Below are 27,542 nucleotides of genomic sequence, written 5' to 3' on the forward strand. Positions count from 1 at the left end.
CTGCCCCCCTTCCCGGTCCTTCCAGGAGGGGCTCCAATGTCTCCCTGACCCTGGACATGTGCACGCCAGGCTGCAATGAGGAGGGCTTCGGCTATCTCATGTCCCCCCGCGAGGAGTCAGCCCGAGAGTACCTGCTCAGCGCCTCCCGCGTGCTCCAGGCTGAAGAGCTTCACGAGAAGGCCCTGGATCCCTTCCTGCTGCAGGCAGAATTCTTTGTGAGTCCCCCTGAGCCAGCGCCCCCACAGGGGCCAGCCCTTTATGCTCATGTTGGTCCCCTGAGCAAGGCTTTGGAACAGGGTACCCCAAACTCAGCATCTGATGAACATCATTTCATTCTTACCTCTCCTACTGTCTTGGGCAAGCTGCTTCCTCTCTGGGCCTCAGTTTCTCATCTGGAAAATGGGGATAAAGATAACAGGGATGTTGCAAGGATTCGAAAGATGCAGAATGTGTGCAAAGTGCCCATCAGGTGATTGGTGTTTGCGGCATTCTTAAGTCATCATCACCTAGGACTGTCCTTCAAAAGCCTTAGAAAGCCTTCTCTTCTTTATTTGGAGATGTGTGCTACACTAATCCCAGGGATTAAACTTGGAGCACAGCAGTGAAAGTGCTGAATCCTAACCACTGGCCCGCCAGACAATTCCCGAAAGCCTTCTCTTCTGACTCTCCCATTTTCCCACTCTCCTTTTGCCTGGCATCACCAAACAATGTTCATCCTCCTTTGAAACCTCTCGGTTCTGTGGCTCCAGCTTAGGGTGGTTTTGATTACCGCCCCCTCCAGACTCTTAACAGCAGCCTCCAGCTGCCTCCTGTTGGACTTGAGGGGCTTATAAATGACCCCCCTGTTTTACCTGCCCGAGCACTCAACCAGTTAAGAGCTAAAATACAGAAGATCACAAAACCACCTTTATTTTTGCTGATAAAGGCTAGGTAAGTTTCTGTTCTTGTTTGTTTTTGTTTTTCCATTTTGACTGCTCTGAGTCTTTGCTGCAGACCACAGGCTTCTTTCTCTAGTTGTGGCACATAGGCTTAGTTGCCCGGAGGCATTTAGGATGATAGTTCCCTGAGCTGCAATCAAACCCATGTTCCCTGCATTGAAAGGCAGATTACTTATCACTGGAGCAGCAGCGAAGTCCCAAGGCTAGGTTTAACACGAGGGTTACGTATGTAGCAGTAGTAAGCTTCCTAATACCAACCACGAGAATGAAGCAAGTTTCCCACCACCCCAGGTGGCGCTGGCACATTGCCAGCCTCACCCCATGGGGGTGCCCTGTAATTCTTTCTTAGCAGGAGTGTCGGAGGAGGAGGAGGAAGTAAGGGGCTAGCGCCCCAAAGCCGAGTTTCTCAATCAAACACCTCATCCGGTAACTCACCCATCTTGTGGGCAGGAATGGGCAAAAGCCAGGAGCATTTGGAGAGAGTCCTTCCTGGGAGAAGCCTGAGGGATGGGGAACCTACGTGCCTCCCTCGAAGCTCCCCTTGCCCCAGGCCACCTGCTCCCTAGCAGAATTGGATGGCTCTCCTCTCTGGGCAGCCCTCCATCACCTCTGACCTGAGGAGCCAAAGTCTCCAGCATGTGGCCCAGCCTGCCTTACCTGAGTTGAGCCAGCCCCAGCCACCTTTTCCAGACTCAGGGCCCCATCCCCGCAGGGCTGTCCACTTCAAACTGGGCCCTCGCCCCACCCCCATGCCTTCACAGTCATCAGCCCTCACCCTGGAGGCCCCTAAGATGCCTTCCTGGGCTACCCAGCCTTGGTACCATCCCCATGGCCACACCTCCCCTTGAGGGTGTGTGGCATGTCCTTGTCATCTCCGGTTTCATAGTTCAATGTCAGTTTGGCCCAGAGAGAGAGTTAGTGGGGGTGCTCACATACCCACCCCGTGGGCACTTCTGCACCTGCTTTTTATTCTGATTCTCACAACCACCTAAAAAATGAGCATCGTGATCCTCATTGTACAAAGTGCATTCTTAGTGTGTCCACAGTGAACACTGTGATTCATGACGGTGAGAGATGACAAGTGTGCTAAAGTGTGTAGACAGAGGGAAGGGGTGCGAGAGGACAGTCACTGAGGAGTCGTCCCAAAGGACCTGGGGGGAGGGGCAGCAGTGAACCTTCAAGGCTGAGAAGGATTAGGGGTGATGAAGAGGGATGCGACCAGTGCTCCCCGCAAGTGGAGTGCCACAAACTCAGACGTGGAGGCTAGCTGGAGACTGACAGATTAACTACAGGGAAGAGATGGGCACAACTGGAGGATGGGGCTTCTGAGAGCAGCTGGTGGTAAAGAAGGGCCAGCTCCGAGAAGACCTCACATTCCAGGCAGAGAAGTTCGGACTTGGCGCTCTTGACATGTAGAGTGATTGAGAGATGCAAATACAACTCTGGGAGGCCCAGAAGGAGGCTGCCTCCCTGCTGGAGAATCAGGGAAGGCTTCTTGGAGGAGGTGGCATTTACAGTGCACAGGAAGACATGAGAAGATGAGGATGGGATGGATGTTACTACCGAGCAAGCAGCACGACCCAAGGTCCTGAGCGGGGTACCTACCTGGGGTAGGAACGTGAGTCAGCAAAGCCACTCGATGTGGCTGCAGTGCAGGGTGCAGAAGGCAGTGATTGGCCAGGTCACTTCTTCTCTGTTCATCAAACGTTCACTGAGTGCTGACTATGTGCCAGGCTGGCCCTCCGTAAACAGTGGTGGTGCTAACGTGTATTATGCACTCAGCATGTGCCAGGACTGCTCTGGATGCTTTTCATGTGCCCTCACTCATTTAATAGTCGATGTTTGTTGAATGAATGTGTGCATCAAGCCAGCCCACAGCTGCTCTCAGCCCCATGTCTTCCTCCTACAGGAAATCCCCATGAATTTTGTGGATCCGAAAGAATATGACATCCCTGGGCTGGTGCGGAAGAACCGATATAAAACCATCCTTCCCAGTGAGTACTCGCTGCCCCTCACCTGGGTGCCCTTAAACCCTGAGGGAGACTTTAACTCCAGCATTGGCCTCCAGGGTCACCAGGCAAAGGGATGGAAGGTGGGGGTGCCCGATGAAGGGAAACACCCCCTTTAGAGCACAGAGGGCTCTTGGTTCCTTCATACGGCACTTTCCAGATCTTTGCCCTGGACAAGCATTATGCTGGGCTCTGTGGAAACCCAGAGAAAAAGAGGAACAATAACAGCAGCCCCTAGACAGGGCATGGTGGCTGAACATTGTGCTCACATCCCTGGTCTCTTCAGAGTGGACAGGTTTTAAAGAGAGGACATTAAGGCTCAGAGAGGTTAAGTGGCTCATCCACTATCACGCAGCTAAGATGTACAGAACCAAGTTTGAAACTAGGCCTCTGTAACCTCAAAATTGAGCTCTTTTGTCTACCTGGAGTTCAGTTTGGCTGGATTATGAATCCTCTAACAGGCAGAGCCACCTCACAAGGGAGCAAGCTGCCTGTCAGGTAGGAAGCTCCCCATTGGCTAGGGTATTCAAGCTAGAATGCATGAGTGGTCCCCCCGGAAGGTTTGATAGGGATTTTCCCCCTTTGAGGGTGGTTAGACCAGGTAACCTGATATTCCTCTTTTAGCCTGGGATGTCATTTTCAGGTAACTTTCATCAGGCCCCTGTCTGCCTGTCACCCCTGCCAAGTTCTGGCCCAAGGCCCTAGGGCTAGCTTGGGGGGTGACTTATTGAAAGCAAATCCCCACAAACCTACTCCACTCAGTTTATGAAGTAAGGAGGCTTTAAAAAAGCAGTTTTGCCATCAGCATCTCCAACAACATGTAAGATGTCATGACTTATTTTTAACTTTTAAAATATCGACTTGTGGTTGCTATGGTTACACAGTGTCTAGGTAGTTCCAGTTAAACAAAGCACCATTTAAGGCCAGGATTCGGGGCTGCTCACCTCTTCCCTCCTCTTGCTCCCCCCTCCACCCACCCAGCCCTACCTGGAGGGAGGGCTTCGGGTACCCCACAGTCTCGGGCTTTGCCGGCCACTCAGAATAGCCACTGTGGGAATACGAGAGACAGGCCATCACTCCCATCTGGTCCCCACTGGATCCAGCCTCCAGCCATACCCTATGCCTGCAGCCCCCGAGCCCAACAGAGAATCTTCTCTGTAGCCAGCAAGAATTGACCCTGTGCCCTCAGAGACTGGGCTGGGGTGGGTGGTAGAGGCCCCTCTCGGATCAAGGACACCCCAAGGCTTGCTTTCTCATTCATTCGGAGGCTACCTCTGGATCCCAATCTGGGTACCATGAGGGGAGGGAGGGGGCCCATGCAGGGCTGCCCGTTCCTCTCCCCTGGTCACACAGAGCCCCCTTCCGTTCACCCTCGCTCTTCCCCATACCTGACTCTCCTCCACAAGCCCCTCGCCACAAGAGCTGCCTCACCCCCACCTTCCCCTCCACAAATCACCTGCCCAAACCTCAGGCACTTGGGCCAGGGCACGAAAGGGCTGGTGAGGGGAGTTTTGTGGGTATCCCTTTCCACTTCACATTCCAGGTTTGGGATCCTCCTTTGGACCTGTTAATTTATAAATTGATTTAATTTATGCTTGCAATGATATCAGGAGCAGCACCAACTTGCTCTATAGTGACTGTGTGCTGGCCTAAGTTATGGGTGTGAGGACTCATTATTAACGGCCACTCTTGAACCCTGACAGGGTGAGTGAGGCTGTGACGGAAGGAGTGTTCCCGGTTTACGCAGAAGGCACAGGGGTACTCGGTGAATGGCTTGCACTGACACCACCAGGACTTGAACCCAGGCTCGCTGGCGGGCAGTGTAGACTCCTGACCGCTTCTATGCAGCCTTTGAGAGCCCTATACGGGGCACGCTGGCAGGGCCTTGAGTCCAACCCTCCTTCCACAGGAAAGACCCTGGGGGCCAGAGAAGGGAGGAGATGTGAGCTGGTGACAAAACTAGACAGAGCCCCAGAACCCAGGCCCCCAGGCGCCCCCCAACTACCTCCTGGCTCAGTCCCAGCCTCCGCGAGTTTCCAGAACAGACTAAATCAATACAGGGAAGCTCTAGCGGAACAGAACAAACCCTAGTCTAGGAGGCAGAGCACGACGTAGTGAGAATCTGCTGCTCTGGGATTTGACAGGTGACTAGATTGGGGTGGGGGTGAACCCTTATGGGCGTGTGTGGTGTCTCATCTCAGGCTCAGAAGACTTTACTCCTTTCATTGTGATACTCTCCCCTGGCATCCTACCCAAATCTCAGCTATAAAGTGCTTTACAGTTGACATAGCACTTCACATCTGTTTTCTCATTTGTCTTCCCAACAATACGAGGAACTAAGCATCTTTACCCCCATATTACAGATCGGAAAACTGAGGCTTAAAAAGGCCATGTGCTTTACAAGCTTACACAGCAGGTTGGGGACAATGTATACTCAAACTTTTGCTGGCCCTGCTAGCTAGGATGTATCCCTTAGGGAATTTCTTACTGTCTGAGCTGTCTCCTCCCCAGAACATGAAGCACAGAGAGGACCGGGCAGCTTAAGGGATGCAGGCAAGGGTGGCCTGGATCCTACAGAGGGAGAGAGCCAAGGCCTCCCTGTACCATTCTCTTCAGCCTGGGTCCTCACCTTCCTGAGTGGGCCACAGGGATGGGTCAGTGTTTTGCTTCTGGCAAGGGAAGAAGGAACTTCTGGTCCCAGAAGAAATGTAGGTGCCCTGACATGGGCCAGAGAAGTTGGGCCCACACAAGAGGGATTGCACATTCAAATCCCAGCCTCACCTGTCTCCACTATCTCAGACCCTCACAGCAGAGTGTGTCTGACCTCACCAGACCCTGACGACCCTCTGAGTTCCTACATCAACGCCAACTACATTCGGGTATGTAACCCCATCCCAACAGTCTCTCCCTAAAAGGGAGGCCTGAGTCAATGGGGTCCATCCACTAGGCTTGTCCCTAAGTCTGTCTGGTTCCTGCCAGCCCCTGGGGAAGAGGCTGAGTTGGGGAAATGGGCCCCGGGAGCACAACAAGTGACCCTGATGGCCTGGACTTGGCTGGTCACAGGGCTATGGTGGGGAAGAGAAGGTGTACATCGCCACTCAGGGACCCATCGTCAGCACGGTCGGCGACTTCTGGCGTATGGTGTGGCAGGAGCACACGCCCATCATCGTCATGATCACCAACATCGAGGAGATGAACGAGGTAGGCCCCGCCGGACCTTATCAGGTGTCCGCTGCTTGGTGCCCTGTGCCAAGCATCTTGTTTCCGTGTTAATCCTTTCAGCAATCTTGGGAGGTTGGTATGTTCACCTTGCTGCCTTGCCCAGGGAAGGAAATGTGAGGCTCAGAGAGGTTAAGTCAGTTACTCAGAGCCACACAAATAGTCAGAGGCAGGGCCTGGAGCTGGCCTCTCCACCTCCAGCACTCAGGATCTTAAACATGCTGCTCCGCTGCCACCCAGCCTGCCAGGGCTGATGCTGGCTACTTCCATACTCGTCACAGCCCATTTAATTGAAGTCCCATGAAGGTCCTTCAAACTGAGTGTTACTTGAATTTTCCCGGATGAGGAAACTGAGACTCAGAAAAGGGAAGTAACTTAACAAGTGAGAAGCTGAGATTTGAGCTCTCTAACTGCAAACCTACTGCCCTGTCTCCCCACTGGCCCGGGACAGGCACTGGGGAGGGCGTGGTCGGGGCGCTGGGAGTATCTCAGCCTGATCTGGGCCCCTGCAGAAGTGCACCGAGTATTGGCCGGAGGAGCAGGTGGTATACGATGGCGTGGAGATCACCGTGCGCAAAGTCATCCACACTGAGGATTACCGGCTCCGACTCATTGCCCTCAGGGTGAGGCCTGGGGCAGGGCTGGGCTGGGCTGGGAGGAGGGGGCACTCCACAGCCAACAGGCTCCCAGAGGCCAAAACAGCTGAAATTAAGGCATGTGTCTCTCCAGGCTTTACTGATGAGCAGGGATGAAGGGAAAAAGGGGGTGAGTGATCTTGCAGATCAGAGGCAGGACCAAATTCTCAGTGCATTTCTTATCACTGGCGTCTGTCCATCCACACTGTCATTCATAATGTCTTCCAGCTCTGCTTCAAATGTACCCAAGGCCAGGACTGTCTGGAAGAGGGGGCTTCAGCAGCTTCCATTTTCTGCCTGGAAACATCCCTTCACCTGGGATGCTGGGCTTCCAACCTGTAGTACCGAATTTGTCCACTAGAGGACAGGCGCTTTTTGGTGCATTTGGGTAGCACAGGGAGGTTGTGGTTACAGGAAAAAAAAGAAGAGGACATAAAAATTATGAGCAGTACAGAACAGCCCAGAAGAGTGTGGGGAGGTATCCTCCCACCCTGAAGATTGTGCTTATTCCAGGCTCAGCATAATAGAGGAGATTGTTCCTTTGGAGTCAAGAAAATCAGTGCATTCTGCTTTTGAGAAATCTTATGACCCCTATTTGGGGAAAGGGGTACCACTGTAATTATCCCAAAGTCTGGAAAAGGTGACCTAGGTGCCAGGAAGCTGACATCCTATCCAGAAACAGTCAGGGGGGTCCCCTGATGCTGGCAGCCACAGGGTCTGAATAGGGTGTCAAGGGCATGAGACTTGTTCCTCTGAGCTGCCCCCTCCCACTGGAGAAGGTGAAAGACAGCATGTCAAGAAGTCAGCCCCTCGAGGGCAGTGCCCAGTAAGCATTTCCAGGATACAGGCTTGCTTGAGGGCATTTCAGAGGTAGAGGACAGAGGCTGAGGTAGCTGTAACAGCCAGGTAGCCCATGGAGCAGCTTCCTTTTTCCGCTGAAAGAGAGGCTGGGGCTGCCACTTCTTCTCAGTGCTGTGGGACTGGTCAGGGAAGAACTGGGACCACTGGGCACTTACTTTTGTCCATAACCTTTACAAGCACATGCCCTGAGCCTGGTTCTGGGTTGGGTACTGGGAAAACACAGAGCTGTCCAAAGCCTGGACTCTCTCCTCAAGGAGCACCTATAAAATGGTAAGTACTGACCTAGAAATAAGTACAAGCACAGAAGAAGGACATCTTGTCAGCCAGGGTGCTCAGGGAGGGCTTCCTGGAAGTGGTGTTGCTGAATGGGGTTCCGAAGGATAAGAGTTGGCTGGGGGGGCAGACATGTGGAGAGAGCATTCCAGACAAAGGGAAACTAAAAGTAAGGGCACAGAAGATAGAACAGCTCTGTGTATAAATGTACAGGAAATGGGGGAAGCAGAGGTTTGATCTACAAACCATTTGGAGTGCAAAGGCATCAAGTACAAGTTCTCAGGACGAGGACTTGGGCCTGGAGAGGTAGACCCTGTACCATGTGTCTTGTTTGCCCGACTGAAGAGTGGGGCGGGTGGGTTTTAGTTTTAGAGCAACAAGAGCTATCAGAGCGTTCTGAGCAGTAGAAAAGCATTGGCTGTAGACAGGCCTTTTGGACCACTGTGGATCTGGGTGATCAGAGAGGAGGAGGGGAGGGCCCCACACAGTTGAGAGACGGTAAAGAGCAAAGTGAAGGTGGTGGTGGTGGAGAGAATAGCACTGGGACACTGGCTGGGGGGGACCAGGGCCGGTGGTGGGCAGGAAAGTATACTGAGGCAAGAGGAAGGGTCCCAGGTCTGTGGGGGTGACTGGGCTGTCTGTGAAGGGGTGACCAGGAGACAGGAGTGAAATGGAGAAAGGGCTCTTCACCTCTCTTGGAAGATCCTGGAGTCACTAGGGCAAAACCTGTGTGAAGACCAGTGCTGACACTGCTCACCAGTCCCCGCTACCCAGCTGGCTTCGGGTCTCTGGCTGGTGCCACTGGGCTGTACGGTGTAAATGGCAGAGGTCCGAGGTCCCACTCCCTGTGGCCTCCCTCCTGTGTTTCCTTCTCCCCCTCCCATCTCCATCTCTGGGCTGGTTTCTGGGCTCAGTTCACGTGTATCTGGGGTGGGCCTCTGTCTCCTGGACAGAGCGGGACGGAAGAGCGAGGCCTGAAGCATTACTGGTTCACGTCCTGGCCCGACCAGAAGACCCCAGACCGCGCGCCCCCACTCCTGCACCTGGTGCGGGAGGTGGAGGAGGCGGCCCAGCAGGAGGGGCCCCGCTGCGCCCCCATCGTGGTGCACTGCAGGTGGGTCCTCCCAGACACCCACTGGAGCGGGGCGCGGCTCCCGGGCGGCCCCGCCCCTCACCCCCGTGCCCTGGGCCCTCAGCGCAGGGATTGGGAGGACCGGCTGCTTCATCGCCACCAGCATCTGCTGCCAGCAGCTGCGGCACGAGGGCGTGGTGGACATCCTGAAGACCACATGCCAACTCCGTCAGGACAGGTCAGCTGAGGGTGGGGTCCTTGGGGAGCTGGGGGGCGGGGGAGAGGGCAGCAGAGAGAGCCTGACCTGTGCATAGCGTGAAGGTTAGGGGGACACAACCCACGGGGACCGACCTGTGGACAGATGGGTGGAGAAGCCGGATCCAGGCAGTTGGTAGCTGGGATGCAGAGGGGAGAGGAACAGAGCTGGTGGACACAGGGGCAGAGGCTGAGAGTGGAGGGTCATGCCACCTCTGTCCCCGCTGTCTATGCCAGAGCCAGGAGGGACAGGAAGGGCAGGTGGAAGTGGCTGGCTGGCCAGGGCTGACCTCTCTAAGCTGCACATAGGCCCTGATGTGCCTCCCAGAGGACTGGCACTCTGTGGGTCTGGGGGCGGCTCCGCAGCTGTTCTTCCATGACCCGGTCCCTTCATCTGCCGGGTAGGGGCGGTATGATCCAGACGTGCGAGCAGTACCAGTTCGTGCACCACGTCATGAGCCTCTACGAGAAGCAGCTGTCCCGCCAGTCCCCGGAGTGACCACACACCCTCCCGAGGTCCTCTGGTACCTCCCAGCCTGAGTCGGGGCCCTCCTCGCCGCCACACCCAGGGCCCTGCCTCAGGTCCCGGCCTGCTCCCCGTCCCTCCCGCTTTCTCTCTTCAGTTTGCTCCCCCTCCCCCGCTGCCTCGGCCGGTCCCCTACCCCGCCCCCAACATAGCTCTTCCTACTGTACATACTGGGGAGTGGGGAGGGTGGGGGAGGGGCGTGCCAGGCCAGGCCTGAGGCCCCAGGGCCTGACCCAAACCGCGTGACCTGGGGCCTCAGTTTTTAACGATGGTTCCACTGCTACTTGATCCAAAACGTTTCCCTGCTGCAACTCCACGTGTCCTGCCGCAGCGTGTTCTGTCTGTCCATCGTCTCTGCTGTCTGTACCGAACACTGTGTCTCCTCAGCCCTGGAGAGGGGTCGTGAGCTCCAGCCCCCCAGTGGCCCTGGCACAGGTGCCTGCCTCAGGCCCCCAGCCCCGCTTCTCCCAGCAGACAGGTTGCACTTTGCCCCTAGTTCCTGGAACCAGGATGGGAAGGAAGGGCCTGAAGACCCCGGAAGTAAGGCACAGGAAAGCCCTGAGGGGTTGGCAGAAAGATCCAGCTGGGGAGAGGTCTCTGGATGGGGGTGGGGGAGGAGGATCGCATCCAGGGGGACCCCCAGGTATCAGACGCCCTCAGCAGGCAGTGACTAGCCTGTGGGGCAGTGGTGAGAAAGGGCACACATAGGGGAGAATGAACCCAGGGGGCCTGGGCCACGGTGGGAGATGGGGAGCTCTGACGGTAGGGTGGGAACTCGGCCCCAGATCCGTGTGAAGCGTTTTTCTGTGTCGCTGTGGGAAACCCCTCCCAGAAGTCTCACCGCGTGTAGCTCTGCGTGTATCCTGTGTTCATGCGTGTGTTGAGAGCCCGTCAGCAGGGCGTGCATGACTCTTTGGCAACATGTGTTATCTTGGAGCCACGTGTTTTTATTGGTGACTTTAAATATTTATTCCACGGCAGACAGAGACATTTGGTGTCTTTTTATAATTTGCTCATGGTCATTGAATAGAGCAATAAATGGAGCATTTTGAGCAAAACTAGCCTCCAGGGTCTGTGTGATTGCCTCTCCCCTCTACTCCCTGCCTCTCTGCACCCCCATCTTCTTGCCCCTCCTACTAGTACAGATGTGCGTGCGCACACAGACACACCCACGCACATCCAGGCCCTTGAGATCCCTAGTGCCCCCTTGTGTAGGTTGGGAGATGGCGTGAATCCACATTTGAAATTCCAAAGTCCACTGAGCATAATTCTCACATACCCGCACCCTTGCTTCCAGCCAGGAGCCGGGGCCCTGCAGGGCCACAGGGACAGATGCTGGAGGCTTTCATAGAAGGAACAGTGGCTGGCAGGCCACCAGCTTCGACAGAGGGGCCAGAGCAGGGGGACCTTTAGACTACACAGGCCCCTCCCTGTTGGCCAGCCCACTTATTTGCCCTGCAAGTCCCAACAGCAGCTGCAGCCCAGCAATTTGCCTTGCAGGGCCTGGGCTGAGAGCAGTCCCGCCCAAGGAACCTGGAGAATCTGCCCCTAGACAAGATCCTGTGCCTTCCAGACACTCCCACTCTATTCTTACCCCAGCCCCCAGGGATGCAGCAAATGCAGCTGTCCTGCCCCTGCTGACAGATGTGGGTCACCCCAGGGCAAGAGGGAGTCCAGGGCAGGACTGTTGACCAACGAGCAGGTCCTTACAAGGTCGCAGAGCCCTGAGTGGGCTAGTCAAGGGTCTGGGCTGCAGATTTACTGCAGACAATGAGGAAAGAACAGGGGAGTGGCTTAGACGGAGGTCCCAGAGAAGGGGGCCTGCTCTCCAGCTACTCTCCAACAAGAGGATGGGCCCTCCTACCCCTCTGCCCAGATCAGGGGGTTGAGCAGCAAGACTGGGATGGGGAGGAAGAGCTAACGTTTCCCCTTCTTCCCTGGGGATGGCCCCGTGAGGCCACTCAGGTTCTGCAGGCACCAAGTGCAGAGCACGGCATGAACAGTGCTCCCTGGGCTCTCCCCCAGTCACCCGCTCCCAGTCTCTGGAAAACACAGACCTGTTGCTTTGCTCCCCAAGCCCTATTGGACACACACACTACTCTGAGCCCCTCAGCTCAGAGAAGTCCCGCCCAGCAGCAGTGAGAACCCAAACCTCTGCACAAAGGAACAGAAAAAGTACCCCAGGAACACCACGCTCAGCCACCTGCCTGCCCAGACCCCTGCACTTCCTCCAGCCCTGGCCCCAGCTACCCCCCAAAGCAGTGTGCCAGCTGGCTGGGGCAGCTATGGAGCCTGAGTAAGGGATCACCCCCAGGGGGCCAGACATTTAAGGAACCAGTGACTCCAGGTGGTCACATTGCTGGGACAAAAGAAAAAGGAGACTGGTCAGGCTACAGCCCAGGCACCAGCTGGGTCTCCAAAGTCATGGGTGGACACAGCCTTTGAAGGTTAGAAGGGACTGGTGACGCAAAGGTAAGGCTTCCCTCTTTCCTGAGGAAAGGAGCAGAGTCTGCTTTCTGAGCCCAGAGGGGGACAGCAGGAGCTGGCGCTGGGGAGATGTCTCCAAACCTGGAGGGACCAGGTAGAGAGGTGTCATCGGATGAGGGGGCAAAGTTTAGCCCCAAACCTTCTGGCTTGGAAGAAGGCTTTGGGGTCCTCTGGAAGGGCACTGGACTGGGAGTCAAGGGGCCAGGATTCTAGTCTGAGTGACCTTGGACAGGTTATTTCTCAGATGTCAGTTTCTCATATACAAAAAATTGGGGTTTAAAAACTGCAACTCTGTGGCAAAGGAAATGGCAACCCATTCCAGTATCCTTGTGGAGAATCCCATGGACAGAGGAGCCTGATGGTCTGTAGTCGTCAGGGGGGACGACTGAGCGATTAACACTATGTTGTACCTAAAGATTCCCACATGCCACGACAAAAATCAAAGATACCATGTGCTGCAACTGAGACCCAGTGCAGCCAAATAAATAAAAATAAATATGAAAAGAAAACTGCCACTCTGGTTAAAGAAAAGATGGTATGTACATCTATTTGATGGAATACTGTGTAGGTGTTAACAAGAATGGGAAAACTTCATAAACAGGGATGGAAAGACCTCCAAGGTGTACAAAGTGAAAAGAGGGCTGAATAGCTTGTATAATAGGCTACGTTATGTATTTAAAAAAAGGGGGGGGATGAAGACAAAAACATATTCAAATTTGTAGGAAAGAGCTCCAGAAGGAGCATAAAGACCACAAGTGGTTACCTGTTGCGGAAGGCTGGGAGATAGACGGCCTTGGGAGCAGGAGGGAGCCTCTTTACACAGATGTGTCTATTGTTTTGTTTTTTAACCATGTGATTGAATTACCAACTCAAAAATTACGAGAAATAAAGACTCAAGCTCCGTCTTTATCATATCGGAAAGGAAAGCAGAGCTGTAGGAATGTGCTGTCATTTGTCTCAGCATTCCCCCAATGCCAGGGCTCCCCAGGGCCCAGCAAGAAGATCCAGTTTCCTTTCAAGGCTGGCTCCAGTGTGGCTTAGTCAGGAAGTTCCTTCTCAGGTCTGACTTCATTCCCTCCTGATGAAGCCTCCAGCACTGCCCCACCCCACCAGTTCCATGTAGCTATCAAAAGGTCTCCTCAGCTCCCTCTAGGCCTTGCTGGGTTCACTGGGTAAGTCTAAACCCTATCTCCTACCCCTCCAAGGATCTGGAATGGTTTGGGGTTACATAGTGAGAGACAGGCTCATTGGTCCTTGTAGCCAACCAGGGAAAAGGAGATACCAAGGGAAGAGAAGAGAGGCCAGAGGGAAGAGGCTTGCCACCCAGCCTCTCCTCACCCTCCCTGTAAACAGTCATCTCTCTCTGTGTTCACCTGTTCTGTCCCTTCCCCTACCCCACTGTGGGCACACACACACACACACACACACAAAACATCTCTGAGTCTCCTTCCTGCTCCCTTCCTTATCCTTCACTGCATCATCCCCTTCCTGGTCCTCCCAGGTGAGTGCCCACGCCTTGTCACCATGACGACCATTCACCACAAGCAGATGCTTCAGGAGCACGTGTCCATGGAGTTCTCCAGCTCTACCACCCACATGCAGACCTTCTCCTAGACAACCAAGATCGTGGGAGGCAAATAGAGTGGGATGGCTGGTAAGCGGGCAGAATTAGGTAGAGGCAGCCTTTCTTCCTCCCATCTTTGTGACCAATGGGTCCCTCAAAAGCCCGAGATACCACCAACAGCCCTTCCAACCTGTGCTTCTAATCTGTGACTTGATAAAGCTAAGCCAGCAGGATGCTTGCCCACAAATGCTATCTCCAGGAAAACAGCTTAGGAAAAATCAATCACATGGATATGTGTAAGTGATTGAACTCTTAATTGCTGGAGATCAAAGCCATAGGCAAATGCACAAATTTCTGATGGTAGAATTTCAGGCATGGAGGAAGTTAGGGAGGTAGCCGCCTTATCTATTTAAGAATAATGCTGGCCCTGCTCCACTTTAAGAAAGAGAAGACTTGGGCTGCCAGTGGAGAGAGGATGAATAGATAAACCAGTGACTTGAGCTTCCAGGTGTTCAGACTTGGGGACCAGACTTAAGGGAGGGCAGAGCCAAGGGAAAGCTGAGAAATGGTCTCAGAACTGAACAGATTGTTTCAGCCATGTCTCTAAAGGAAAGTGATTCAAAGATGGCAAGGACCAGGATATCGAATACCTGTCCTCTCAGTCATCCCTCCTTCAGTCAGTCCTCGGTGCACAGAGGTCAAGGCCAGAGAAGCAGCAACTCCCCCTGGCCAAGTGAGGCGTGCGTGCGTGCTCAGTCACTTCAGTCGTGTCCGACTCTGCAACGCCATGGACCATGGCCAGCCAGGCTCCTCTGTCCATGGGATTCTCCAGGCAAGAGTACTGGAGAAGTGTTGCCATTTCCTCTCCAAGTGAGGCATAGCAAGTGGAACAGCCAGGACTCAAGACCAGAAGCTGCAAACTCAAGTGACCATAATTTGTGATTCTCAGCCCTGATGGCACACCAGAACCACCTTAGTATACAGGTGGGAGGAGAAGGGAGTAAAAAAAACAGTAACATGTGAGTCTTACCTCAGACTGTTAGATCTGATAGTGTTTTTAAGATCTCCAGGGACCCTGATTTGCAGCCAGACTTGAAAACCACTGTCGGATAGCGTCCAGCAGGGAACATAAATGCAAAAAAAAGTTTGAGGTGAATTGCCCAGAATGTAGCCCATCGAAAGGGACAGCCCCCCTTCACCTCCCACTGACTGTTGCCATGTAGGAATATGCGTCTAGTGTTAAGGATCCAGAAATTAGAATTTTTATGTGAAATCTCTCAATTTTTAGATGTAGGGCTCCTTTATGTTTAAATATTAAAGGAAAGGAAAATGAAGTCACTCAGTCATGTACGACTCTTTGCCATCCTGTGGACTGTAGCCTACCAGGCTCCTCTGTCCTTGGGATTCTCCGGGCAATAGTACTGGAGTGGGTTGCCATTCCTTCGCCAGGGGATCTTCCCAACTCAGGGATCGAACCTGGGTCTCCTGCATTGTAGGCAGACGCTTTACCCTCTGAGCCACGAGGGAAGCCCATTTAAACATTGGAAAGGTCAAATAAAAAACATCAGTAGACCAGCTGCAGCCTGTAGACCTCTGGTCACTGGGGGACCAGAACTTCCAGGAGAGGAACCCAAAGAGACCCATAAAATCTAAAAAAGAAATCTCCTTCTAAAAAAAGGGCGGGGGTGGGGGGTGGGGCGGAGTGCAGAGGGGGAAGTAGAACGCAAGACCTTGACCCAGTAAAGATTGTAAAGACTGACCGACCACTGAGGGATGGATAAGGCTTTCGCTCCCCTAGTGGTTGGCATTTGCCATAACACAATGACCCGCCGACTGCAAGGTCCTCCTTTCTTGGCCAAAGCGTTTCCTGTTCTCACTGACCTAAAATGCTCCACTGTCCCCTCGAGAAAAGGTCCCAGGCTAAGCTCTGCCTGGAGCCCATTTTGACTTCTCTCGCCTGTCGGCACAGAGGAAGTGGTGGAGAGGAAGTTCTCCAGCTCCACAGAGTTCTTCAGCTTGGTGACCCAAAGTTCAAACATCTCTGCTGGCGAGAATGTCCCGGAGTTCATGGAGAAGCCTCAGCCGGTCGCCTCACCCGAGGGTGCGTCCTCCCAGAGTCTCCCCAAGGCCCCGGGCACTTCCCTTTCTATCCCAGTGCCCCAGCCCCTTGCTGCTGCTGCCACCCCCACCATCGTCCCCCAATACACAATCACTGGCGCAGACAGGCCAAGGGTCTCTCCCCAGCCCAGAGCTGGGAGCAGGTGGAGGTGCAGTTTCCAGGCTAAGGGGCAAAAAATAGGTGCCCACTGCAGGGGATAAAGCTGTGTTCCGAGTCCAAGCGCAGGGGAACCCCAAACCCAATGTCTCCTGGGAGAGAGAGAATGGCATGCCCATCAAGGAGTCTGCCAAGATCCTCTACAACAGTGTGAACAAGGAGCACGTATTGAAGGTGCCAGGGCCAGTGACCCCTAAGGCCAGAGGCCAAGACCCTGGGATGGGCCCCAGGTCCTCTCGTAGCCAAGAGATCCACAATGGAGACCCAAGAGCTGGGAGATGAGAAAAGGGGTTCTCAATGCCCTACCAGAGGAGCAGGATAAGAGAGGCTGAGTCAGGAGCTAGGGCGTCCTTGCCAGAGTGAGCAGGGGGCCAAAATTAGGGGCAGGGCAAGGCAGAGCTAGGGCAATGCCAGAACAAGGAGGGGGCAGGACCAAATGGAAAAGAGAGAGGTTCCAGCAGGTGAATGAGCCCCAGAGGAACGTGAGACCAAAGCTATGCCCATGGCTAGAAGGGAATGAGACCAAGGGACCTCAACCAGGCTGAGGTGAGGTGGGATCTGCACGAAGGGAAGGGCTAGTCACAGAGTGGAGGTGAGAGTGAGGATTCCTGGGCTCTTCAGGGGAACATTCCAAAAGAGCAATGCCAAGGGCCGATCATCCTAAGGTCTAAGCATCTTCTGCAGCCTCTGGGTCCAGACCCTTTGAGGAAAGGGCGGGATCTCTGGGGGACCTAGGCCTATAATTACTCCTGTTCCTGGATCTGCCCTGACTTTCCCACTGTGAAAAGGACAGAGCCTCCCCTCTCCCCACCCACGCCAGTTGCTTCCTTCCCATCAAAAACCCATCACTGGGCCTTAGCACCCCCGACAGTACACACAAGCTGCCCCAGAGCCCCCTACTGGCCAGCCACTCCTTACACTCATTCAGTCAGCTCATCCAGTCAGCAAGCCATTTCAGGAAACCCACTGGTACCTAAGCACCTTTCTGCAGGCGCCAAGACAGCCTTGTTCACCCCCATTTCCTCAGGGCTCAACCCAATACCTGACACAGAGGAGTAAGTCTGTTAAATAAAGGAGCGCTCAGCCCAGTGCCAGAAACTGCAGATAAAGTCGCAACTCAGAGGAAGTCCTTGTCCTCCAGGAGCTCACAGCCAAGGGGGAGAATCCCCATGTGGAATCAGGCTTCAAACAGACAGACTCACACTGACTGCTCCCTGGCACCTTCCAATTATAGAGACAGCTCAGTCCTCCACACACACATCCAGCACTCAGCTCCTCCCCCTCCTCCCAAAACACCCTGTCTCCCTGTGGTTCCCTCCCCCTCCGCCTACTAACAGCCTGACTGATCCAGCTGGAGTCACTGACCCCTGACGACTCTGACATACAAGTGCACTGCACGCAATGACCATGCAGACGCCATCTACACCGTGTCCTTGCTGGTGACTGAGGGTGAGCCAGTCCAAGCCTCCTGGCCTTTCCTCTTGGGGACCAAACTCCCCCCGTCTGACCCTGTCCCTTTCTCTGTCCTCAGGCCAAGAAAAATTGGATTTCAAAAAGATGTTGAAGAAGAAGTGAGGCTGGGAGGCTCCTCTTTCCAGGGTGTGGTCCCCCCACCCTCCAGGCTTTTCAACAGGGCCCTGAGTTAATGGCCCAGGCTCCAAGAATCCATGGAGTAGGGAGGGGCATCTCAAGGTTGGGAGAGCCTCCCTCTGTCTTCAGAGAAAGGCACTAAATCCAGGCTTGTCACCCACTTCCTTCCTTCCAGTGGACTCCCTGCTCCCAAGAAGAAGCAGAAGAAGGTGACAGATGAGAAAGAGATGCTGTAGACTTTTTTCCCAAGGTGCCCAAGAAGGACTTTGAGAAGGTCTGCGTGGAGTATGGTTTCACCAGCTTCCGGGGGCTGCTCAGGAAGCTCAAAGGGATGAAGAAAGTGGAGGTAGAGGTCAGTGGCCATCAGGGGGGAGGGGGGCTGCAGGCCGGGGCTGGGCCTTACCAAAAGTGCTAGTGCCTTTGGGACTCCTGGAGGCAAGGTCTCCCCACCCTGCCCATGCCTAGTCAAGGGCATTCTCTACTGACAGGGCAGTGAGGAACTCAGGTCATCTTCCTTCCACCTCTTTTCTCTTGACTGCTCCCTAATATATTTGCATCGACTTTGGAATCTGACAGACTTGGGGTCAAAGTCCAGTTTTACTGCCTTATTGAGTGAACTTGGGGGCGGGGGTCTCTCCAAACCTGTTTCTTCATCTGCAAAGTGAAAATTACTTTTGCCCTTTTCATTTGTCTTTATATTGCTGCTCTCACTCATTCAATCAACTTGTCATTGTGAAACATCTGCACCAGAATTAGAGGACCTATACACAAGAGGACCTCTGTACTCAGTAACTGTTCCTCGAATGGTGTTCCTTTTTCTTCCCTTATCATGTCCATTTCCCCCTCGATCTTCAAGTTGTTCCATGTGGAGGGAGGGGAATGCAGCTATCTAATCAGCCTAGTCACTTGTCCCTGGAAGCTCAGAGAGCTTCTCCAGGCCTGGGGACACAGACTGGGCAGATTCAAGATGCCTCTGACACCTGCCTTTTTGTTATCATCCTCCCTCAGGCCATCTGAATTCTGAAACCCCTGGAAGACGTAACAGCCAAGGTGGACACCATGGTGGTCTCTGCCTGCATCATGGAGCTGAAGGACCCCAATGTCAAAACACCGTGGGTCAAGGTGGGGAGAGCACCCAGGGAGGGATATGATTGGAATATCGTTTCTTTCTCTTCATCCCTTTCCTTCCAAGACCCTCTCATTACCCATAAGCCCTGTCGTCTTCTCCATCCCAGCAAAACGATGCCATCTGGCATGGCTCAAATGGGCTGGGAGCTGGGCTTTTTTCTTGGGTGTTCCACTGGTTCGCTGTTTGATTTGAGACAATTACTCTCCTTTCTCTATGCCTCAGCCTACCCATCTGAAAGGCTGAATTAGACAGTCCTGAAGATTACTGATGATATGGACCTCTAAGAGAAAGCATCTAGTGAACTCATGCATATTAAGAGTTCGGGCTTTGGGGGAGGCAGGGACCCTGGATCCCACCAAGCCAGATAATGAGGCTAGAAAGATGTTAGGGGCCTCTGACTGTGTTTGAGAACCTTAGAAAGGTAGATATGGCTCCTTTCAGCTCAGGCTGGCCTTATGGAATGGAATAGAAATCTCCTCTTAAATCCATTCATCAGTTTTTCTACCTAGTCCATGAGGCAGGATAATGAGCCACTGAGGATCCGGTACTTCCTGGGGAAGTATGATGTGAAGCAGATGGGCACCGAGTACACGCTGCCCATTACCGATGTGAACATGAGTGATGCAGGCACCTACAGCCTGGCTGTGGCCAACAGGCGGATGAATGCAGAGCTCATGGTGCTGGGCATGAGTGTGGGCACGAGAGGCCACAAGGAGGACATGGTCAGGGTCAGGGCAAAGAAATAACCAAGGATGGGGTCCATAGGGATATGGCAGGAAGGACTGTGGGGTTAGCACAGACTGCATGGGGTTCGGCATTAACAGAGGAGAGAAACGTGGGGTCTGTGGATGGGACCATGAGATAAAGTGCCGTGGGGCAATGTAGCACAGTGCTTAAGAGTACAGCCTCTGGAGGTGAACTGCTGGAGTTCAAATCCTACCTTCTGTCACTTATGAGCTGTATATCTGGGACAAGTGATTCAACTTCTCTTTGCCTCAGTTTTCCCATCTGTAAAATGGGAGATAATAGTAGAATCTTCCTGTGTGAGAACTGGATGGATGCCTTAATAGTGCCTGGCACATATCTAAAGTCACATAGATACATATTCTTTCTAAAATTGCTGTTAATGTTATTGGGAAGGAGACCATATGAACGTCATGGAAGGGGATTCCCATGATTCACAAGCAGAACAAAAGGAAGTATGTTTTCCCCAGCTGTGGGCCACAAGAGGCTAATGACACCTGAGTCTTTATGCTGCCTTCACCATCCTACCCCTCAGGAAGGACCAGGGATCAGCCCAAGGACTGCCCTTCCGACTCTTTGCTGCAGATAAGTCACTGAAGTTCTTGGGAGAGATGAAGCTGGTGAAGGTAACAGAGTGCCAGACAGCTGTGTTCGAGATCCGCCTCTCTAGGAAAGTGCCCGACTTTGTGTGGAAGTTCAATGGAAAGGAGCTGAAGAGGGGTGGAAAGTATGAAATCACAGTGTCTGAGGATGGTCTGACCCACACGTATAAGATTCAGGATGCCAGACTCAGTGATGGTGGCGAGTTCTCTGCCAAGGCAGGAGACCTGGTTCAGAAGACCCAGCTCACTACTGACCATGAGTGCTTGGGCCAGAGCTTGAGTGGTGGGCTTCAAGCCACAGCAACCTCCATGTGGGCATTCATCCCTCCATCCATCCATCCATCTATCCATCCATCCATCTACCATCTCCTCCTTGTAAGGTCCTTTGATGAATAGTAGAAAAATAGAGAGTTCTCCTCTCTGCTAACTCTTAGTCTGGTAGGAGACGTAGGTGTGGAAATGGAAACTGGACCAGGAAGAAATAGAAAATCTTAACAGACCCATCACAAGCACGGAAATTGAAACTGTAATCAAAAATCTTCCAGCAAACAAAAGCCCAGGTCCAGACGGCTTCACAGCTGAATTCTACCAAAAATTTAGAGAAGACCTAACACCTATCCTACTCAAAGTCTTCCAGAAAATTGCAGAGGAAGCTAAACTTCCAAACTCATTCTATGAGGCCACCATCACCCTAATACCAAAACCTGACAAAGAGCCCACAAAAAAAGAAAACTACAGGCCAATATCACTGATGAACATAGATGCAAAAAGCCTTAACAAAATTCTAGCAATCAGAATCCAACAACACATTAAAAAGATCATACACCATGACCAAGTGGGCTTTATCCCAGGGATGCAAGGATTCTTCAATATCCGCAAATCAATCAATGTAATACACCACATTAACAAATTGAAAAATAAAAACCATATGATTATCTCAATAGATGCAGAGAAAGCCTTTGACAAAATTCAACATCCATTTATGATAAAAACTCTCCAGAAAGCAGGAATAGAAGGAACATACCTCAACATAATAAAAGCTATATATGACAAACCCACAGCAAACATTATCCTCAATGGTGAAAAATTGAAAGCATTTCCTCTAAAGTCAGGAACAAGACAAGGGTGCCCATTTTCTCCATTACTATTCAACATAGTTTTGGAAGTTTGGCCACAGCAATCAGAGCAGAAAAAGAAATAAAAGGAATCCAAATTGGAAAAGAAGAAGTAAAACTCTCACTATTTGCAGATGACATGATCCTCTACATAGAAAACCCTAAAGACTCCACCAGAAAATTACTAGAACTAATCAATGATTATAGTAAAGTTGCAGGATATAAAATCAACACACAGAAATCCCTTGCATTCCTATACACTAATAATGAGAAGACAGAAAGAGAAATTAAGGAAACAATTCCATTCACCATTGCAACGGAAAGAATAAAATACTTAGAAAAAAAGTTCTTAAGCAAGGAATCAAGACACACTAATATCTTACTATCAGCTGGGAGATCACAAGCCAAGAAATTATTAGCCTTTATGGGTCAAGTGTCATATATTACAGCACATATCATATACTACATCTTGACTACATACATTCTTATAGCTAGTTTGGAGAGTTACACATGACGGTGAGTCACACATGTGAACCACTCTTGACACATGTGACATGGGATAATCATTGCTGTGATGGAGGGAGACACAGAGACTGTGGGAACCCAGAGAAGAGATACCACCTTGCAATGTCAGAGGGGATGTGATAAGATGATGACAAAGCTTTACCAAGAAAAATGAAAAGGCATGCAGTTTTCAGAGAAGGGGCAAGAGAAGAGAACATTTTCAGCATGTATAAAGGTCCAGACACCAGAGAGACAATGCAGTTATGGTTGGAGGGCCAAGGGGGCATCAGAGATATTGGCTGCAGTGCTGTGAGGAGATAAAAGCTGTTGCCCTGTTTTACATATGAGCAAACAAACAAACTTAGGAAGTGAATACACTGCACAGAGTCAGCTAGCAAATAAGAAGCAGAGCTGGGAATTTCCCTGTCAGGTACTTCTATGAGTTGGGTACACACTTCATGTCACAGGGCCCTGTAGTTTCTGGGGTCAAAAAGAGGACCACAGCAGCATCTAGCTGCAGGAAAGTGTTGTAGGAGGTTGGGAGCAGAAGCAACCATTCGTTTGTCTGTCCATAGGCATCCCTATAAAATTTGTGAGCACCCTCAAGAATGTGCTCATGAAAGAGAGGAGCCGTGCCTGCCCTGAGTGTGAGCTGACATCCAAGGATGTGACCTTGTACTGGAAGAAGGATGGGCAGCTGCTGGTGCGAAGCTGCACTGAGTTTGACCTCAGTGCCTGGTTGAAGAGTCACATGGTGGTTTGCGCTGGGACAGCCTTCTGCATCCACGCTGCCTTCTCTGTGAGTCATTACTGACCCTGACCCCCAGATGCCCACCACTAAACCCAGATGGCTACCATGGCTGCCATAGCCTCTGCTTCTGCCCCTCGTCAGACCCCTGGCACCAGAGCCTAATAGGAGACTCCTGGACAATGAGAGGGGGCCTGCCCCCAAATACCACCCAGGTGACCCATGGTGCCATCTCCTGTCACCACCCAGGGCTCCCCACCACCCAACATGATCTGGCTGAAAGACGGCATCCCTACCAAGGGCCGGGAAATTATCACCAAGAGCAAAAACCACTCCCAGTTCCTCATCAACAGCACCAAGTGTTCTGACTCAGGGGTGTACCACATTGAGCTCCAGAATGTGTCTGGAGAGGTGTACCACGACTTCCACGTGTGTGTGGCAGGTATGACAATGAGCAGTACAAGGTCACATCCTTGGAAGTCAGGCTCCTTTGGCACCACAGAGCAAGATTGTTAGCTTTTGCCTTAATGGGCAGAGTTGTTTCCACTTTTTCCCAGTGTCTTGAAACCCCAGAGGCATTGAACTAGGACTAAGCCCTTGTTTCAGTTTCTGCAGTCCTATCTGGAGAGCTTCACAGCATATGCAGAGCAGGGTTAGTGAGCAGAGAGAGAGGCAGGAATAGGTAAGAGGCTGGAGAGACAGACGGAAATGAGTCCATTAAAAATTGGGGTAACTGGCCTGTATATTATTGGAAAAGCTGAGGTCTGGAAGCCTAGGGGAGGGGATTCCTTCGGGGGACTCTGAGGGGTGGGACTAACGTGGAGGTGGGGAGATCCCCCTGAGGGCGGGGATGCCGGTAGGGGGCGGGGATGTGGAGCTGAGAAGCTGTTCCAGGGGAGAGGCTAACTGACGTCCTGATTGAGGACTCAGGGAGGGTCCAAGAAACGGGGATGACATCCAGAAACCCCGGAAGGAGGGGATTAAGGATTGGGATAGCTGCAGGAAACTTGAAATGTGATTCAATTGGAGAGATCAGAGACGGTGGAGACTGGGATAGCCTTGGGGAAAGCTTGGACAGATGCGGGAGTTGGGGGTGGTGATCAGACACATGTACACCCGTGGCTGATTCATGTCAATATATGGCAAAACCCACCACAATATTGTAAAGTAATCAGCCTCCATTAAAATAAATAAATTAATTAGGGGGAAAAAAAAAAGCCAGTCAACAGCCCGGTCCGGAAGCTGGTGGCGGGAAAGAAGTCTAGGATGCCCAGGTCTGGAAAAGCGCAAAAGCCCGTGGACCTGGGTTTAGGTCTTGGAACCAGCAGTGGCATGGGGGTGGGAGAGTGACGAAGGGAGAACTTCAGGAACCACTATGAAGTCGGGGCCCTAGAGCTGACTGTGCGTGGGAATCTAACCCAGGTCATCGGGGTTTCGTGAGCTGGGTCTCCGGGGCGTCTTCCGAGCTCTAGGCGGGAGCGTGTGGGTGGGGATCTTGGGGTGCGCTTACCGCTCGCCACGTCCCCCACTCCCACAACCAACCGACCCTCGCACAGTCGAGGATCTGAGCGCCAATCTGAAGCCGTACCAGCAGAAGGACTGGCGCCACGTGCCGCGGTTCCTGACCCCGCTCAAGCCGCACACCGTGACCCGCGCCTTCCTGGGGAACCTGCGGCCCACCGTCACCCTCTACAAGGGCCACGTCAACATCACAGCCAACTCAAAGTTCTGGTACAACTCCACTAGCAGCGTGTGCACCATCGTCATCCCCACCTGCACGCTCAAGGCGAGTACCGCGTGCTGGTGGAGAACAAGCTGGGCAAGGACTGCAGCAGCTCCAAGCTCACCGTCTATGGTGAGGGCGCCGAGCCGGGCTCCGGCAGGCCTGGAGGTGGTGGGCGCCCCCGGCTGAGTCCTACCTGGGGTGGAGGCACAAAATGGCAGTCTTGTGGGAGGTCGATCGATTATTTTCCTATGGCTGACACTATCTTTTATTTAATCTGCCATGGGGTGGTGTACATATTCTCTAACTGACCAAAGTTCGAACCACTCTGCCATCTTCTCTATATCATTTGTTATGTATCCGGCCCCTGAAGACTTGGGAGTTGGCAATCAAGAGTCTGTAGTTTGCAACCCTTCAGTTCAGTTCAGTGGCTCAGGTGTGTCTGACTCTTTGCGAACCCATGGACTGCAACACGCCAGGCTTCCCTGTACATCACCAACTCCCCAAGCTTGCGCAAACTCATTGTCCATTGGGTCGGTGATGCCATCCAACCATCTCATGCTCTGTGGTTCCCTTCTCCTCCTGCCTTCAATCTTTCCCAGCATCAGGGTAATTTGCAACCCTTGGTGGGCCTAAACATGCATTTGAAAAAAAAGCAGTAGTGATCAGGTCTAAACCAGACTTGACAAGCGCAATCTCTCTGGAAGGGTTCTAAAAGGAATCTTTTATATTGACAAAAATTTCAATATATTTTGATGTGCAACCAAGACAAAACTATACTGGTCCAGGATAAGGATAGACAGGAGGTGCTGAAGGGAATAAAGGCTTCCCCCCAGGTGGTACTAGTGGTAAAGAACCTGTCTGCCACTGCAGGAGAGGAGGGTTCGATCCCTGGTTTGGGAAGATCCCCTGGAGGAGAGCATGGCAACCCATTCCAGTCTTCTAGCTTGGAGAATCCCATGGACAGAGGAGCCTGGTGGGCTATACAGTCCATGGTGTCGCAAAGTCAGACATGACAGAAGCACACGAGGGAGAAATGATAGGAGGGAGGCCCTCCCTCTGCACACAGGTGTGCCATGTTTCTGCTCATGTGTGCACAGGCAGGGGAAATGCTTTATTTCCTACACATTCTACTGTCTTCACAGCTAGATAGCTAGTTGCATGAACTCTCTAAATGCAAAGATGACCTACCTTGCTCTTCCCCCTTTGCTTTAAGCCTCCTAGCTTTGTCATGATCCTTTAAACTCACCCCCCCACCACCTACCTCTCCAGCCTCCTCTTCTGCCACTCTCTGAAGTTTCCGTGGCATGTATTGGCATCCACAGTCTCCATGGTTACAGACTGTAACTGTCCTGTTACAGATGTCTGTCTCTGGGGAAAGGACCATGTCCTGTTGCTGTCTCTCAAGTACTCAGCTAAGTGCCTGGCACTGAGATGATGCCTCCACAGTGGCTGCTGAACTGTGGAACAGAACCAGGCCAGGGAGGGCACCGTGGGAGACATCCAGCTCTCATTCCACAGCTAGACAGATCCCTGACAACTTAATTCTGGTTGTAAGCACATGGGCACAAGGCCCTGGCTCTAACACTAATCAGCCATGTGACCTTGGCAAGCCACTCTAAGCTTGTTTTCTCATCTAATTCTTAAGGCTGTTATGAGGATTAAATGAGATAGTGCATAGAAGTGCCTGGCACACTGCGTGGCATACATTAAATGAATAACTGGCAGCTCTTGGCCCCACACGCTCGGCTGACCTTGGCAGACTGCAGCTGGGAAGGACTGAGGATCCTAGGCAGGGTCCAGCCCCTGGTTTCTGCATAGTGACTCAAAGTCCAGGAGTTTGGAGGCTCCCTTGTCCCTAGGGTCATTCACACTGACAAATACTTTCTTTGCTCTTTCCGACAAAAATGCCAAGTCAGTTCTAGCATCTGTCAGAGAGTCTGCAGAAGAAATCAAAGTACCTTTTGTGAGCTCCAGCCCAGCCCAGGCATCAGGAGGATGTTGTGATGTGGGGCTTCTTGGCCTGTCCTCTGTGTGGTCCCAGTGAGGGTGGCCCTGTATGCTCTGTGGTGTTTGTCAACATAAACATTCACTGAAGGGATGGGACAATACACTGAGTGAGTGTGCCTTTGCGTATATTCCTGACCATGGTGTGCACCAGGGACCAAGGAAATGGGACTTGGGAGTGGGATGCGGATACTCAGAAGCCCAACCCCTGAGAGCCTGCTCCAAACCCACCCACATGGGGGGTGACCAGTCCCCTTTTGGCTGGGCCTTGCCCTGCCTTCCCCTCCTCCACAACTGCACTGTACCTTGCCCTCCCCTCAGGGCTTAGCAGGAAGTTTTCAACTTCCTCCCCAGCCTGCCCTTCCCATTTCTTTACTACAAGTAGGTATGTCTTCAGTTCTGGGATTTAAATGGATCAAGACCTTGCCTTTTTAGTGTCCAGGGTTCCTACTATCTGGGCATCTCAGGTGGCTGAGTGGTGAAGAATGCACTTGCCAATACAAGAGACACAGGTTCGATCCCTGGGTCAAGAAGATCCTCTGGAGAAGGAAATGGCAACCCACTCCAGTATTCTTGCCTGGAAAATCCCATGGACAGTGGAGCATTGTGTGTTACACCCAGGGGGTTGCAAAGAGTCGGACACAACTCAGCGACTGAGCACACACTCATGCATATTCCTACTCTTTAAGAATTAGAGAATCTGAAACCTAGAAGGGATTGGTCATCCACCTCACTATGTTTGACAGCAGCAAACTCTTCCTTAAAAAAATTTTAAGATACTGGACTTGAAACAAGGATGGGGGTCTTTGAACCTCCCTCCTCTACTTTATTCTTTTGCTAGTTCCCACCAGCAGGGCTTCCCTGGTGGTTCAGCTGGTAAAGAATTGGCCTGCAATGTGGGAGAACCTGAGTTCAATCCCTGGGTTGGGAAGATCCCCTGGAGAAGAGAAAGGCTACCCACTCCAGCATTCTGGCCTGGAGAATTCCATGGATTGTATAGTCCATGGGGTCGCAGAGAGTCAGATGCGACTGAGTGACTCACTTTCAGCTCCCAACACTAATCTCTGTACAGATGCTAGTTTGAAAATTACTGATTCATTCAACACCCATACGGGGCTTGAGTCTACCACATCCCCACAATTGTACAACCCCTCTACTGATGGAGTACTCATTACCATCCATGACTTCCCTTTTTACTCTGGGTCAGGGAGCTGCCCATTAAGATGAAAATGCTTCTGGAGTCAGGTGACACGTTATTCTGCCAGA

General features: G+C 52.4%; 2 protein-coding genes across 5 annotated transcripts in view; both read left to right on the forward strand.

The window, feature by feature from the left end:
* Positions 1–10,849, forward strand: part of PTPN5 (protein tyrosine phosphatase non-receptor type 5) — a 58,963-nt gene extending 48,114 nt beyond the window's left edge. For 3 of the 4 annotated variants that reach the window (XM_045165818.1, XM_025286300.3, XM_006045631.4), the window contains 8 exons: positions 26–215; positions 2,848–2,932; positions 5,747–5,826; positions 6,011–6,148; positions 6,679–6,789; positions 8,889–9,049; positions 9,132–9,245; positions 9,668–10,849. In XM_045165818.1, the coding sequence (XP_045021753.1) occupies positions 26–215; positions 2,848–2,932; positions 5,747–5,826; positions 6,011–6,148; positions 6,679–6,789; positions 8,889–9,049; positions 9,132–9,245; positions 9,668–9,761 (973 nt within the window). In that variant the 3' untranslated portion in view covers positions 9,762–10,849. The remainder of the gene's footprint in view (positions 1–25; positions 216–2,847; positions 2,933–5,746; positions 5,827–6,010; positions 6,149–6,678; positions 6,790–8,888; positions 9,050–9,131; positions 9,246–9,667) is intronic. The other variant, XM_044943494.2, reaches the window with a different exon arrangement.
* A 2,875-nt stretch (positions 10,850–13,724) lies between these two features.
* Positions 13,725–24,748, forward strand: IGSF22 (immunoglobulin superfamily member 22). Its single transcript, XM_045165900.1, is given in 15 exon segments — positions 13,725–13,908; positions 15,809–15,940; positions 16,152–16,288; positions 17,466–17,494; positions 17,496–17,563; positions 17,646–17,685; positions 17,880–17,937; positions 17,940–18,056; positions 18,713–18,826; positions 19,355–19,517; positions 20,163–20,462; positions 22,374–22,597; positions 22,796–23,049; positions 23,969–24,327; positions 24,330–24,748. Coding segments are annotated over 15 exon segments (2,355 nt in total). The 5' UTR covers positions 13,725–13,799; the 3' UTR covers positions 24,581–24,748.
* Positions 24,749–27,542: the final 2,794 nt, after the last annotated feature.

Source organism: Bubalus bubalis, chromosome 5, assembly GCF_019923935.1.
Source record: "Bubalus bubalis isolate 160015118507 breed Murrah chromosome 5, NDDB_SH_1, whole genome shotgun sequence".
In the NCBI taxonomy this organism is placed as follows: domain Eukaryota; kingdom Metazoa; phylum Chordata; class Mammalia; order Artiodactyla; family Bovidae; genus Bubalus; species Bubalus bubalis.